The sequence below is a fragment of the Parasteatoda tepidariorum genome, chromosome X2 (genome assembly GCF_043381705.1).
Source record: "Parasteatoda tepidariorum isolate YZ-2023 chromosome X2, CAS_Ptep_4.0, whole genome shotgun sequence".
NCBI lineage: Eukaryota > Metazoa > Arthropoda > Arachnida > Araneae > Theridiidae > Parasteatoda > Parasteatoda tepidariorum.
Window position 1 is genome coordinate 41760532 of NC_092215.1, and position 14212 is coordinate 41774743.

Here is a 14212-nt window from a genome sequence, read left to right on the forward strand (position 1 = left end):
TATATATATAAGCATCCAAATTGAATGGTACTATCTCTGAATGACATGTAGCACAGTACGAACAATGTGCTTAGTGTTTTGATATTCGAACTGCTCATGGAAAAAAATGATGAAATGTTATTTTTGAAACATTTTCATACAAATATTTAAATAGAACCAATACATTAAATGAGTTGAATATTCAATTGAGTTTTCAACTTTTAATATGATTCCAGAAACTTAATTGCATAATTGATTTATTTCAAATGTACATATACATATTACAGTAGGTGTAAAACACTTAAAATCAAAATTGAAGGGAAAAAAATGTGTGAAAGCATGTTCTATTTTGCTTGATTTTCTTTCTTTGGCAACCAACATGGATCTGCAGTTAATTGAACGAGAATTATCAGGTAAGTAAAGATTGATCCAAAAACCTAAAAAGCAACAATACATTTATTTACCTTATTGTCCTAAAACAATTGTTTTTAATAAATAGCTGTTATTAAAAAAAGAATTTCTTAATATTTATATGTTCTACGTCTATGGGACTAGCGAGTAATATTTTTTAAAAACGAAAAAAAAGAGCATGGGAAGAAGGTAAAAAAAAATTAAAAAAAATATGTGCAACATATTCTTATATTTGTTAACTTTCTTTTGTTTGCAACCAGGATCTGCAGTTAATTGAATGAGAATTATCAGGTAAGCGAAGATTGTTCCAAAAACTTAAAAAGCAACAATACTTTTTTTTAGCCTTAACGATTTAAACCAACTGTTTTTAATACATTGCTGTCATAAAAAAATATTTTTATTGTATTTATATGTTTTATGTATATGAAACTAGCCAGTAACATTTGATCAAAAAGAAAGTATAGGAAGCATAAAATATACTGAAAATTAGAGTTCGGCTTGAAAGAAAGTACTAATTCAATAAATTAGTTTCGAGTATCGAAAATGTGAGTTTAAATTAAATGGAATCAGAGGGACAATTCTCAAGAAATAAAAATTTAAAGTTGCGATTTCAGCGAAGCTCAGAAATTATTTAACTAGTATCTCTCATTTTTGGGATGTCTCATTTGAAAGTTAAAGTACTCATAAATGTATGCAAATTTCTTTTGCTTCGTTTAAACAGATCAAAAGATATGATGAAATATAGGGACAATATTTTCTAGATCACAACTTTTCCTTTAAAATCCGAATCCGTGGAATAAAAAATGTTTATTCAGAGAAAAAAAGTTGTTTTGCCTTGTTTCGTAACGTGAATACCATATGTGTATTAGCATATTCAACATCATTAATTCGAACCATTAACAATACACCCGGATTAAAAAAAATATGGGAAAATTACCGTGCTTTATGGTAATGACGTTTTTGGTAAAAACAACAACATAATTCTGGTTCATAAGGCTGGTATTTAACCATATGGTACTGAAACCATTCATTCGGTAATTTTTCTTTTCATATAGTAACGGTGTAATAGAAATTCTAGTTTTTCAAATTATAGTTCTTATTATTACACCTTTAGTAAAAAAAATACAAAACTGAAAATTAAATTTAACCAAATAAATGGCTTTTATGCCATGATCTAATGTATCATGATAAATTTACCAAATTTTACTTTTTTTATTTCTTATGAACTGCACAATCAGTCTTCCCGATGAGCAGACCTAGTGCGTTCTCCAGAAGTGGTATCCACTCTTTCAGGACCACCACAATGAGTGAGATACCGTTAGCCATGTTAATTTGGACGTATAGTTTCTGCCACACTAGATGGCAGCACCGAGACTCTATTTGGATGCTGAAGTGCACTAGGAATTTAATTTTGCCGGATATGCCGATAGCCAATAAGGCACTCCAGGGATCTTTTACATGCCGCATAATCACACGACATGAGAGCTGAGAATTTTCTGCATCTCAGAAGGCCGACGATAAACCAACTGCGCCACCCAGCCACTAGATTTTACTACATTTACTAAATTTTACCAAATAATATAAAACCATATTGTATTGTTAATTTTATCAGAAAAATTACTAAATTGTTTCGTTAAAAATTAAAGAAATGGTTGGTGTTCTTAATAAACTAGAAACAAGGTAAATTTTCCCATATTCTGGTAATCTTGACCATACTTTTTTTCTCAGTGCATCATAGTTCGAGAATATTTCATAACTCTATTTATTTTCTAATAATAGAAAAATATATTTTGAAGTAAATCTTACAGTTGTCAGGAAGTTCTTGGACAGGGAAAAGAACTCATAAGCACTGAAATACACAGGGAAATATTTTTCAGCAATTAAATATTCTTCTACCTGAAATGTTAAGAAATGCGCAAATTTTTAGCAAATTAAATTTATTTATTACATAAGTTCATGTACAGTGTGTAAAATAAAAAGACTAACAGATTAATAATCTTTTCTACACTAACACTGGCAAAAACTATGGTTAAAAATACAAGAAATTGATAAAATGAACCGTAAGGGTCCTAATGAGGTAACTCGGGTTCGATCCCAGCGATAGCTGGTTGATTCGAATTCTGCATCCGGCTCGCACCAACCACAGTGCTAACGTAAAATCTCCTCAGTGGTAAACGGATCATGGGTTAGAGTTCCCTTGCCGTCTGGTTAACCGTGGAAGGTTTTCGTGGTTTTCCTCTCTATGTAACGCAAATGCCGGTTAGTTCCATCAAAAAGTTCTCCACGAAGGCAAATTTCTCATAATAGTTGATCCAGGAGTTCCCTTGTCTTCTTCATTGGGTTCAAAATTAGAAAGCTACGAAGTTGAACATTAGTAAACGTAAACTCAAAATTGGGTCCACTGTTCAACGACGGTTATTTAAAAAGAAATGGACAGTGTTTCTGTCTCTATGAAGAACACACACACAAAAAAAAAAACACTTTTTATACCGAAGCGCTTTTTGGTTATGATTTTTGCAAAATTAGCAATAAAATAGTGTTAAGATTTGGTAAATGTGGTAGAATTTTGCGACATTGTCATTGATACCTCAAAGCATGGTATAAAAACAAGTTATTCGGCTATATTTACTTTTGTGTTTTGTATTTTTACGACATGTATAGTAATAAGTACCATAATTTTGAAAACCAAAATTTCCGGAAAACCGTTGCCATATGAACGAAAATCGTTATCATATGAATGGAGTAAATACCGTATATTTTGGTTTTATTACCATAATTATGTTTTTTTTTAAAAAAACTAGAAATGTATTTAACATACAGTAAGATAATGTATCAGAATTTTTTTTTCTTCGTGCAGTAGCTAGCATTATGCCAAAATGAGTAAAATTATTTTTGAAATTGAAAGAAGAACAAAAACAAAATATTTATAAAGAATAAATTGTACTTTTATTTTCAATAAGATGTTTTTTTCCAAAAAAATCGTTTGATTCAACTAATACCTTACGCTACTCTAAAAATAAACCAATCATTTCAATTCTAATCTATTTACCTCAAATTCGGCATCATTTGTAAGCTTGCAGTTTTTGCTTTCAGAGAAAACAGTTGTCAAACCATTGGACTAAAAATAAAGTGAAATGATTTTTAATATTTGTTTAAGTAAAAATATTTTAAATAATATGTGTTTGAAGAAAAAAATTGCAATGAATTCAGATGAAAAAAATAAAATGTGCTATAGAAATTCAATAGGGAAAATGGTGCTTTTATATTCTTAATGCTTTCTCGAGCACATGGTAGAAGGCTCGAATGACATGGACAAACAAATATCGTCACGTTTTCATCAAATATGCCAATGGTTATTGAAGAAAAAATAGGCAATTGATCAATCTTTCAAATTGAGCAGTGGTGGCTCAGGGGATAGAGCGTTCGCCTTTCAATGAGGTGAACCGGGTTCGAATCGCAGCAATGGCCGGTCGATACAAATTCCGCATCCGGATTGCACCGACCACAGTGTTGATGTAAAATATCCTCAATGGTGGATGAATATGGGTTAGAGTCCCCCTGTCATCAGACTAACCATGAGAGAATTTCGTGGTTTTTCTCTCCATGTAACACATATCCGGATTAGTTCCATCAAAAAGTCCTACACGAACGCAAAACTTCCCCCAATACTTAATCCAGGAGTCCCCTTGTCTTCTGGATTGGGTTCAAAATTACAAGGCTACGTAGTTGAACATTAGTAGTCGTAAACGCAAAAAATTGGGTCGACTGTTCAACGACTGTTATAAAATAAAATCAAATCTTTTAAATGATGTAAGTATTAAAGAAAGAAATTGAAGACCTCGTAGTATAATATTTTCTTTCCTGATTTAAGAATATAGGCAAATTTTAATTTCTATATTCCCCAAAAAAAGGAGTCTATCCTTTGACTAAGAGTTCCTCTTTTATTCTAGTCGGTTTCCAATGAAATGTTTTAAATCCAATATCTGCTTTGCGAATCGACTATTTATCGACGAAATTTAGGAAAAATATTGTAAAAATACTCACTGTGTCAATAAACTTCTGCCCTTGCAACGTCAACACAAACAATCTTCCTGTATGTAATAGCGCAATTAGTATGGTAACAATTTTGGCTTGCCAACTCTTTATGAAAGGTAAATTATGTTTAGTTTGCTGTATAAAATAGAAATCAATCCCAATCAATAGAGGCACACTTAATGAGAAAGCAAGAATTAGAGGAGCCAACAAACGACCACCTTCTAAAGTTAAAGTCTTTATCTTATTATGGTTGCGGGACCAAATTTTTAAAGATTCAGAATCAACAATTTTTGAATTTTTCAAAATCATTCTTAAATTGTCTTGAGACTTCCTATATAAAATAATATAAGATTGAATAATTTTGTAAATAAAAATGTCAACCATTAAAAGGCAAAAAATTTGAAAAAATTCGTTGATGACCTGTATCGTGAAAATAAATAAATAAAGGCTTGGATTAGGATTGCTTTTGACAGCTACAGAAAATATGTAATAAAATTTAGGGAAAGTTTTAAAAGAAAGTTGAGGGTCCATAAAGTAACCAGATGCACTATAGTCCTTCGTTGTATAAATGTTTTCCATTGTCGTTAAAATAGGAGCGGATATGGCAATGAAGATTGCCATCAACAATAAGCTGTTTGTGCTAGTATCAATGTTAGCGCTTATGGAAATTGATACTTTCTTTAAATTTAATGCCAACTTTGTCAAGTCACGGGAATTATATAGAATAATGATTTGATACATAATTCCTGAAACAATGCTCAATATCATTGCTATTTCGTTGACTACTACAAATAAAGTCACCATTGCAGGATTGCTATATTTGATAAAGCCTATTAAAAGGATAATTGCCATGCTGGATTGAAAGATAAAAACTGAAATTTGTATTATTTTCCAAATCTTCCAACGCTTGAACGAGGAATTAGAAAATAACGTTCCATCATAGAAGCCTATAAGTTGCAATATAGAAAGCACAGATTCCCAAGGAATTAAATTATCCTTTCTACTTTTATAAAATTTATTAATTCTTACAAGAGATTTATTCATTTTCATTTGGAGCTGATTTTATTCGCGTTCAGAATAAATATATACAAATTTAATCTCCATATTGACAAATGTTAGACGCAATCACGTGTTACAAAAATCAAACACATGCAATACTTATTTTTAAGGCAGATGCATGACTATTAATCAATAGATCAATGAAAAACTCGTTAGTTTAAAAAGATTGTTTCAACAAACAAAAATGTCTTGTGTTATTTGAATAGTTGAAAGTGCAATATTTACTTAACTTCAAATTGTTCACTATATAACTAAGGTTTGTATGGTTTAACGTTTTTCAAGATTGTGTTATCATGTAATGATATAAACTTCAGTTTTTGTATCTATCTCTTATACTCATGTGTATTTTAAGCATGCTAATTGAGTAAACACTAAATATAAGCACTGAAATGTTTAAAAGACAGGAACTTAGTATTTCCTTTTCTTTCTTTATTTATATATTGTTACACTTACAGGGTTGTGTGCTCAATACAAAGAATACTTATAGGCCCTTGTCAAACAAAAGAATATATAACACAAACTAAGGGGGGACCCCACCCTGAAATGGTAAAATATTAACGTTTTTCTTGAATTTTTTTTAAGTAATAGAGACAATGCAGAGACTCCTTGCTTTTTTTAAGTTATTTAGCTACAATTTAAGTTTATTTTAAAATATTTTCTTTTACGAAATAATAAAAAATAAGTTGGTGGCAACTCCGTGTGTGGCTGGTCATCAAAAAGTAGCACCTCACTGGCCTCATGGATTTAGAAGTCCTGAAACATAGGAAAACGATTTTGTTTAGATTTTCTGAAACATAAAGACGTTATCTGAAAAGTAGCATAGCTGTTTTTTGATATTCGCAAAATTACCAAAATGGCGGTAACTTAAAAAATTTAAGTTTTTCATTAAAAAAATATTCATTAAAATTCTAATATGAAATCGAAATATAAAAATATCAAAAAAATCCTATGCTTCTTTCTAAAGAACATATTTTTACATTATTTAAAATAAAGAACAGCTTATTTCGTTGTGTAGATCATGAGAAAAACGTTAGGCCAGCTCAAAAAATAGCCTATAGATATTTATTTATTCAATTTATACATATGACGGCTTATACTATTTAAAATTTCTAGAAAAAAAATGGTTCAATAACAATTTCTGTTATTGTTATTTAACCATATTTAAATAAAACAGTCAAATAACTATAAATAAGTTGGTATTCAAACTGTTAACTGTGAGAAAAACCGTTTATTAACTGTTTTCACCTAATACGGTTAAACAACCAGAATTTTATTGTACCAACTACACCTACCTAGTGGAGCCATTTAGTTCCTAGCAGCTGGGTACTTAATTATAGCCGAGAGGGCAAATGTGTCAATTTCATGACCGACAGAAAAGGGGTTTAATTCCCAGTGTTGACACCACAATATTTCCTCCATTCCCTTCAACACATGAAGAGTTTCCAGCGTCCTGCACTTCCAATTTGTGACCCTGGACAACTAGAATACGAAACTTTCACTCACGCATAGATAGCGGCACTATAAAGATGCTTAACACAAAAACACTAGTATTTCCCATCTCTTGCGATACGTGAAACAACCAGATAAACTTACAAAACCACACTTCACAGTTCAGTTGATACAATATAACTCAACCACCACCTAACTCGAATGCCCATTGCCTAACGAAAAGCCTATCTCTAATGTCCAATTAAATCTTTTTTTTATGGTTTTGAAACCATGCTAGTTGTAAATGGTTAAAAAAGCAGCATAGTTTTGTATTCATGGTCTCTAACCATATATATATACTACCCATTACCCTTCAATAATTATAGATTTTGATTTTTATATTTTTTCAGATTTCTCAAAAAATACAAAAGGTATTTTTTAGAACTTTGTTGTTGTTGCTGGCCCACACGGTTAGCGGAGCTAAACCAAGTCCATGACTCCAGAGACTCTGAGTAAGTCTGTAACAAAAAGTGGATCTGAAAAGAGGTCCACTTTAGAGATATTTAGGCATTGAAGTATATGTTCAGGAGTAGCTTGTTGGTCGTTACACTTAGTGCAAACAGGGAAAACTCTTGAACCATTACTGAACAACATAGTTCTTAGGTGACCACTTCGAAATCTTGATATAACCGTCTGATCCCGCCTACTGCACTGAAGGGTCAGGCTGCCACCTGGGCGGTTGCACTGATACCAATGATGAACAGGAGGGGCCACAGGATCACGAAGCCTGTTAAAACGGGAGTGGAGCTCCGAGAAAGTCAGAGATGCCGAAGAATGCAGGGGCAGATCAGTTCCGCTCTTAGCCAAGGAGTCTGCAATCTCATTACCCTCAACATCGACATGAGATGGGATCCATTGCAAGATTTTAGAACTTTAGAGTTCGTTACGTCAAGTGAGTTCTGATACTTATCAATGCAATTTAAATTTTTTTTCAGAGTTTTGAGGGCTGGCGATAAATGCGGCGAAAAAGTGTGTTTTTGAACTCCCAGTACCGAAAAATATAGCAATAAGTTCGTTACTTGTATTGATAACACTTTGATAATTATATGCGATAACTGCATAAAAATTTTATACATCTAATTTAAATTGTCATGGAAATATAGAAATTTTTATTAAAAAAAACAGCTTTGTTGCCGTACAATTTTTTACTGTAATTAAAAAAAAAGTGATAATGAGTAAACATTTCGGAGAAATATTTAGTAAATAATTGAAATTTTATTAAAAAATTTGAAAAAAAAATTGTTAAAGATACGAGTATTAACCCCTTGACATACGAAGACGTTTGGGAGACGTCATTTGTTTTTATGTCAAAATAATAATTGACGTGTCTCACTGTTGATCTGCCTCAAAATTCCTAAGTCGAAATCATAAAGAGGATAATGAAGGGGTGAGTGTGAATAGGGGACCTGACAAGAGCAATGATCAACTGGAGGGGTTTTCTCGAGTTTACTTTAAAATTTTGCTTGGTTTGCTTGCAGAGTAACCAAGAACCTAAGAAAGTTTTTTACAGCAAAAATGGTTAGCATAATTTTTGTTCTTGGCTGGTCAGGAATTGCATGATTAAGAAACATATTTTTATTTCTTTTCCTTATTTTTCTGTTCACCTTGCGAATAATGAATATGCTGAAATTTCCATCTAAATACATCAAGACATAAATAAATTCCTACTTTTTTTTTTTTAAAACTGGAATACTAAAGTAAACTGGAATTTTTTAAAGAAAAAAATATTATGAGATATTAATTATTATGAGAATTCTTTAAGATTAACATTTAATAAAATAGTAAATTGCAAATATTAGGCAGAAAAAAAAATTATGCTTAACTTTTTTTCTGTTTTAATATTCTCTATTAAATATCAGCTAAGTTTTTCTAAAGATATAAAGTTATATGTAATCGTTATTATTTAACTAGCGTTATTTGTTTTTATTAAAATAACACTTTAGATTATCCTAATGTATATGATTAATTTTGACGACATTTGAACTTTTAAAAATACATATTGTTAGCAAAATAATAAATTACTAGTTTTAGGAAGTAAAACAAACTTCTTCATATTTTTTCCCTCTGTTTTGACATTCTTTTTTAAATATTAGCTTAGTATTTCCAAAGATATTTTACTATATTCATTGGTTATTATTATACTAGCGTTTATAGATTTTATTCAAATAATATTGCATTATTAATTTAGATTATCCTTATCTGATGCGATTAATTCTAATTAAAAAAGTCTTTTACAAATTTATGCAACACGTGAGAAAAAAAGTTCTTCCTAATGACTTTTTTATAATTTATTTTACATGCTCAATGGTAATTAATAAGATTTAAAAAAAAAAGATAAAACATCGTAAAATTTAAAAACAATTTCGTAAATTAAAATTTGTTTAATTAAAAATATTTGCATCGAGTGAAACTAAAATCACGAATTTTTTATTTGAAAAAAAAATCATCAATAACTCTTATGGTTAGAACGACAACATTGAAATTGTATAACAAAAAATTTTAAAATGAAATCCTTAAATGGCAGATAAAGGGCGACTACTTGGCACCCTTGTCATCTGAGTTGGGTTCAATCTAATTTAGTAATAAAAGACATAAGTTTCATTGCAGAGAATTTATTACCAAATCTATTTCAATAAAGCATAACGATTAAAAATACATTTTTCTAAAAAGAAACAAGGTATTAAATTTGAAAAAAAAAGAAAAAGAAAACCTATTGTTCGTGCTTGCAAATTGCAATTCATTGAAAAAAATGATACAAAATGAAACAAAAGAGAAGAAAAAAATTTTTTTTCTCTTAAAAACTAACGTTTAATTTTGTTTATTTTTTAAAATGCATAAATTTCCTATTGTGATAAAAAAGAAATGTTACAACAATCACGAAAGAAAAAAATGGAAAAAGTAGTTTTTTATTTTATTTTATTGTTATACAAATCTTTTTTATTTGGTTTTCTGATTATGTAAACTAACAAGCATTTAAACAATGCTACTATGTAAATTAACTACTTAACAAAACAAAAGTCTCAATCAGCTAGTTTGAAGTTTATTTCATACATTTTACCTTTTTATTAAAGTTTATTTATTACACATTATTTAGATACTTACTGTAAATTTAAAATTGAAATTTTTTCTAATAAGTTAAGCATTTTATCAATTGCAAATATGAAATAAGTAATTATAAATAATAGAAAATAATAAAATAATCCAAAATATAATGAAATGTTTATAAATAATAAAATAGTTATACACAGTAAGTTATAAAAATTAAATATTATTTCATTATCAAATAGTAAGCTACAACAGTTATTTAATTTTCACAAATAACCCTTATTAACTTTGTTAAAGTTAAAAGCACTCATTAATACGGACTAGGGCTTAGGGCACTTGATCCAGAAATACTACACTACAAGGGCTGTATAACCTACGACCCACGGTAGCCCCTGAGTACAATTAAAAAAAACTATTATAATTTTTTTCGGAAAAAAAAAATCAGAAATTGCGAGTTACGCATTTAAGTTTTTGAACGCGCTAAATTTAAATCAATGTAGTTTTCTGATCGCTTTTTTTTTCGGTGGTTATTACTACGAATTTCCAAAGTTTTAAATCCCCTACATTTTTAATACGACAGAATTATGATGCGTGAATTTCGAAGTTTAGAAATAACTTTTAAAGACCTTTATTTGAGTCGATTTCACTGTTAATCCAAATGACTTTTCGATCACTTTTTCGGAGGTTATTGTCGGAATTCCACGTGTTTCTTAAAATTCCGATCTTTTTATTACGATATTATAACGAATCGCGCTTTTCAAATCAAGCAAATAGAAAACACCTTTGACTTGCTTATTTGTGTCAATTTTAATCGTAAAACCATGATATTTTTCGATTGTTTATTTTTTGCAGCGCATTTCCACATGGTTTTGAAAATACCGATATTTTCTATATGAATTAATAAGATACTCGAATTATGCATTAAATGTGCCAATTTCCTCCTAAATCTAAGAAATATTTTTATTGTTCATTTAACAATTGTTGTTAAATTATTTCCACTTTGTTTCGAAAATCCTGATAATTTTAACCCGGTATAAAAACGACTTGAGATTTTCGAATCAGGTATTTTAATCATTAATTTTGACATGCTTTATTTCTGCCGATTTCATCGTCCGTCCATGTTATTTTTCAATCTTTTTTTTTCTTTTTTAAGCAGATTCTATTATTTATTCAACTTTTTTTCTTTTTAAGTCTTGATTTTTTCAACACAACAATATTATTGCAAAAAGCAAAATTCAACAGTGAGTTTTAAACTATGTATAATTTTAAGCTTTGTTTCTAATTTTCGGTAGCTTAAAAAAGCAATTAAAAAGACTATCTTAAGATTTAATATTCATAAAATCTCTAATAATTCACTAAATATCAATGTCCTAAGGTTAAAAATATATTGAATTTAATCCCAACGGAATGTTGAATGTATGCATACATATAATGTTTATGTATTTTTGGCGGCATATCAAAGCAAATATTTGATTTATTTTATGAATATTACTTCATGAATATTTCATATTAAAAAAATTATTTTAACAAAAATAGAGAAAATAAGAAGAAAATCTTTCTCAATAATATTCAAAATTTAAAAAAAAAAAATGCCTGTTTTACTTACTTAGTTTAAAATACATACTTTGCTTACATAATATCCGCAAAAAATGTTTTTTTTTTTTTTTTTTACTTGTAATGTGTTTTAAATCTTACTCTTTAATAAATACGTCGAGGCATTCTTTACATTGCTTCCAAAAAATGACAAAAAACAGGTACTTAATTTTTAATTGCTATAAACAATATATTATAAGGAATCCATGTCTTTTAAAATATTTACTGAATGCAATATGAAGAAGTGGTAGCTTATAAATTGTGATTCTTGGTTTAATAAATTAAATTTTGTAGATTTTTATCCTCCACTATTTCTAAATAATTTGTAGTCTTATATAATTCACCACTTTATAGTAGTTATGTCATGCTATACCTTTTAAAAAGCAAGCAAAAATAGTCAAATTTTTGCAAAATTTAGTTCGTAGTTATTTACCGTTTTTTTTAAAAAAATTATTTTGGTGTGTCCAGAGCAATTGGTATCCCTGCTACTTGTATTTTTATTTACTTATTTATTTTTCGCCGATGCTTTTAAACATACTCTAACGTTTACCTCTTAAGGGTTTTTATGATTCATAACAGATGGCAGCACCATAACCTGAAGCGTATGTTCAAATTTGAAATAAATATCCGTTTATAAATATTAGTTTTATAATTAACTCTTATAAATCTTAAGATGCTTTTGTTGTAAATGATATGTTCAGAGCCGGATTATACCTTTCGTAGGCCTTAGGCATAGCCGTTTTTGGACCCTCCCCTCCTTCCCCCACTCTTCCCCTCTTTTCAAAATATATGCTAAAATTTTCTTGCATATTTTTTTTTTACATTTTTATTAATGTGGATTTTAATTTACAAATTTGTTTATCGAACTTTATCTGCAATACCGAACTTTATCTGCAATATCTGCAATGTATCTTCATAATTTTGTGCAAAATATACTTGTTGTTTTTAAAGCTAAATTATTCTTGTCAATAAATTTTTTTCTCCCAAGTTTTTCGTAGGCCCCTGAATTTCGTAGGCCCTAGNAACAATATCTGCAATGTATCTTCATAATTTTGTGCAAAATATACTTGTTGTTTTTAAAGCTAAATTATTATAAAATATTACGTTTCGTTATCAATATTATTTATTTATTTAATTTTGAAAATTATATGTTTAATACTTATGTTCTCTTGGATATTATAGGAATTCATTATGTGGTTTTACCATAATTATAAAATAAGGAATTAGGGTTATTGTTTCCCAGTAATAAAATACGGAAAGGATAAGAATATTCATATTTTTGATCATAAAAATGCTAAAATACACAACTTTAAAATTCATTATTTTCATGCGTCCTATATTAAATAAAATGAAAATTATTTTGAACTAATTGGGTAACTGAAAATCTTGATTACTCCCTTTGTTTATAAAACATTTTTTTTAGTCTGTAAATTATTTCCAGAATTATTTTAGTTATGAAAACTAAGCTTTAAAAACTAACTAATAAACTTTTAACTAGTTTTTTTTAGATAATTAATTGAGCAAAATAAAATAAAATATTTTTTGACTGTGAAAAATGTATAGTTGACAATTTTAAGCATTAGTAAACTTTATTCAAAATTATAGTTAGTAAAATAAGTTTAAAATAGGATTTTTTTTAAAAAAATTAATAAAATCCTTTAAGATTAAAAGGTTTTTCTCAAGTTCCTTCATTTTTCTCTTCCTTTTATAAAATATCACCTGAGCCAAAACATAGTTCACTAATAATTTTTTTATCATACAAAAAAGAACAAAAATTGTCTACTGTTTATTCATGGAAAAAAAAATTCAACGTATTACCTAATTGAGACCAATAGCGACTGGTCATAGTTTGAAAACGTTTTTTGTTTGTTCTCTCTAGTTGTTTCATGATCACTAGGACACATGCTATCTTTAGATTATTCGCTGATAAACAAGTTATAGATATCTGTTTTGTTGTTTTTACAAGGTACCTAAAAATACATTTAAAATGTTATAATTTTGAAACACATCCGTATAATTTCGACAACTTATACAATGGCAAATATTCAATTACATGACTAACATGGCTTTCGATTATTCGCTGATAAACATGTTATAGATATCTGTTTTGTTGTTTTTACAAGGTATCTAAAAATACATTTAAAATGTTATAATTTTGAAACACATCCGAATAAATTTGGCAACTAATACATCACGGCAATTTTCAATTACATGACTATCATGGCTTTCGATTATTCGCTGATAAACAAGTTATAGATATCTGTTATGTTGTTTTTACAAGGTATCTGAAAATACATTTAAAATGTCATAATTTTGAAACACATCAGTTTATAACTTCGACAACTTATACATCACAATGGCAAATATTCAATTACATGACTAGCATGGCTTTCGATTTTTCACTTTTAAATCGATATCTGGTATGGTGTTTAACTTTTCTAGTGTAGTTTGTTATGCCAGCGATTCTCAACCCGTAGGGTGCACCCCACTTGGGGGGGGGGCGAGCACACTAGAGGAGAGCGTGAGAAAATACAAGAAATATTATTTAAAAAAAATTGATTAACTGACTGAGAGGAAAGCACACATGCACATAGAAAACAAA

General features: G+C 28.9%; 1 protein-coding gene across 3 annotated transcripts in view; it reads right to left on the bottom strand.

Annotated features, from left to right (window-relative positions):
- Positions 1–219: 219 nt before the first annotated feature.
- The window catches only part of LOC107447767 (uncharacterized), a 58605-nt gene continuing 44612 nt past the window's right edge, over positions 220–14212 (bottom strand). Inside the window, exons 2-5 of one of the 3 annotated variants that reach the window (XM_071188079.1) lie at positions 4435–6237; positions 3440–3508; positions 2197–2286; positions 220–416 (exon numbers count right to left, since the gene is read on the bottom strand). In XM_071188079.1, the coding sequence (XP_071044180.1) occupies positions 324–416; positions 2197–2286; positions 3440–3508; positions 4435–5475 (1293 nt within the window). In that variant the 5' untranslated portion in view covers positions 5476–6237 and the 3' untranslated portion in view covers positions 220–323. Of the gene's footprint in view, positions 417–2196; positions 2287–3439; positions 3509–4434; positions 6379–14212 lie in introns of those variants that run through there. The other 2 variants (XM_071188077.1, XR_011638330.1) reach the window with 2 other exon arrangements.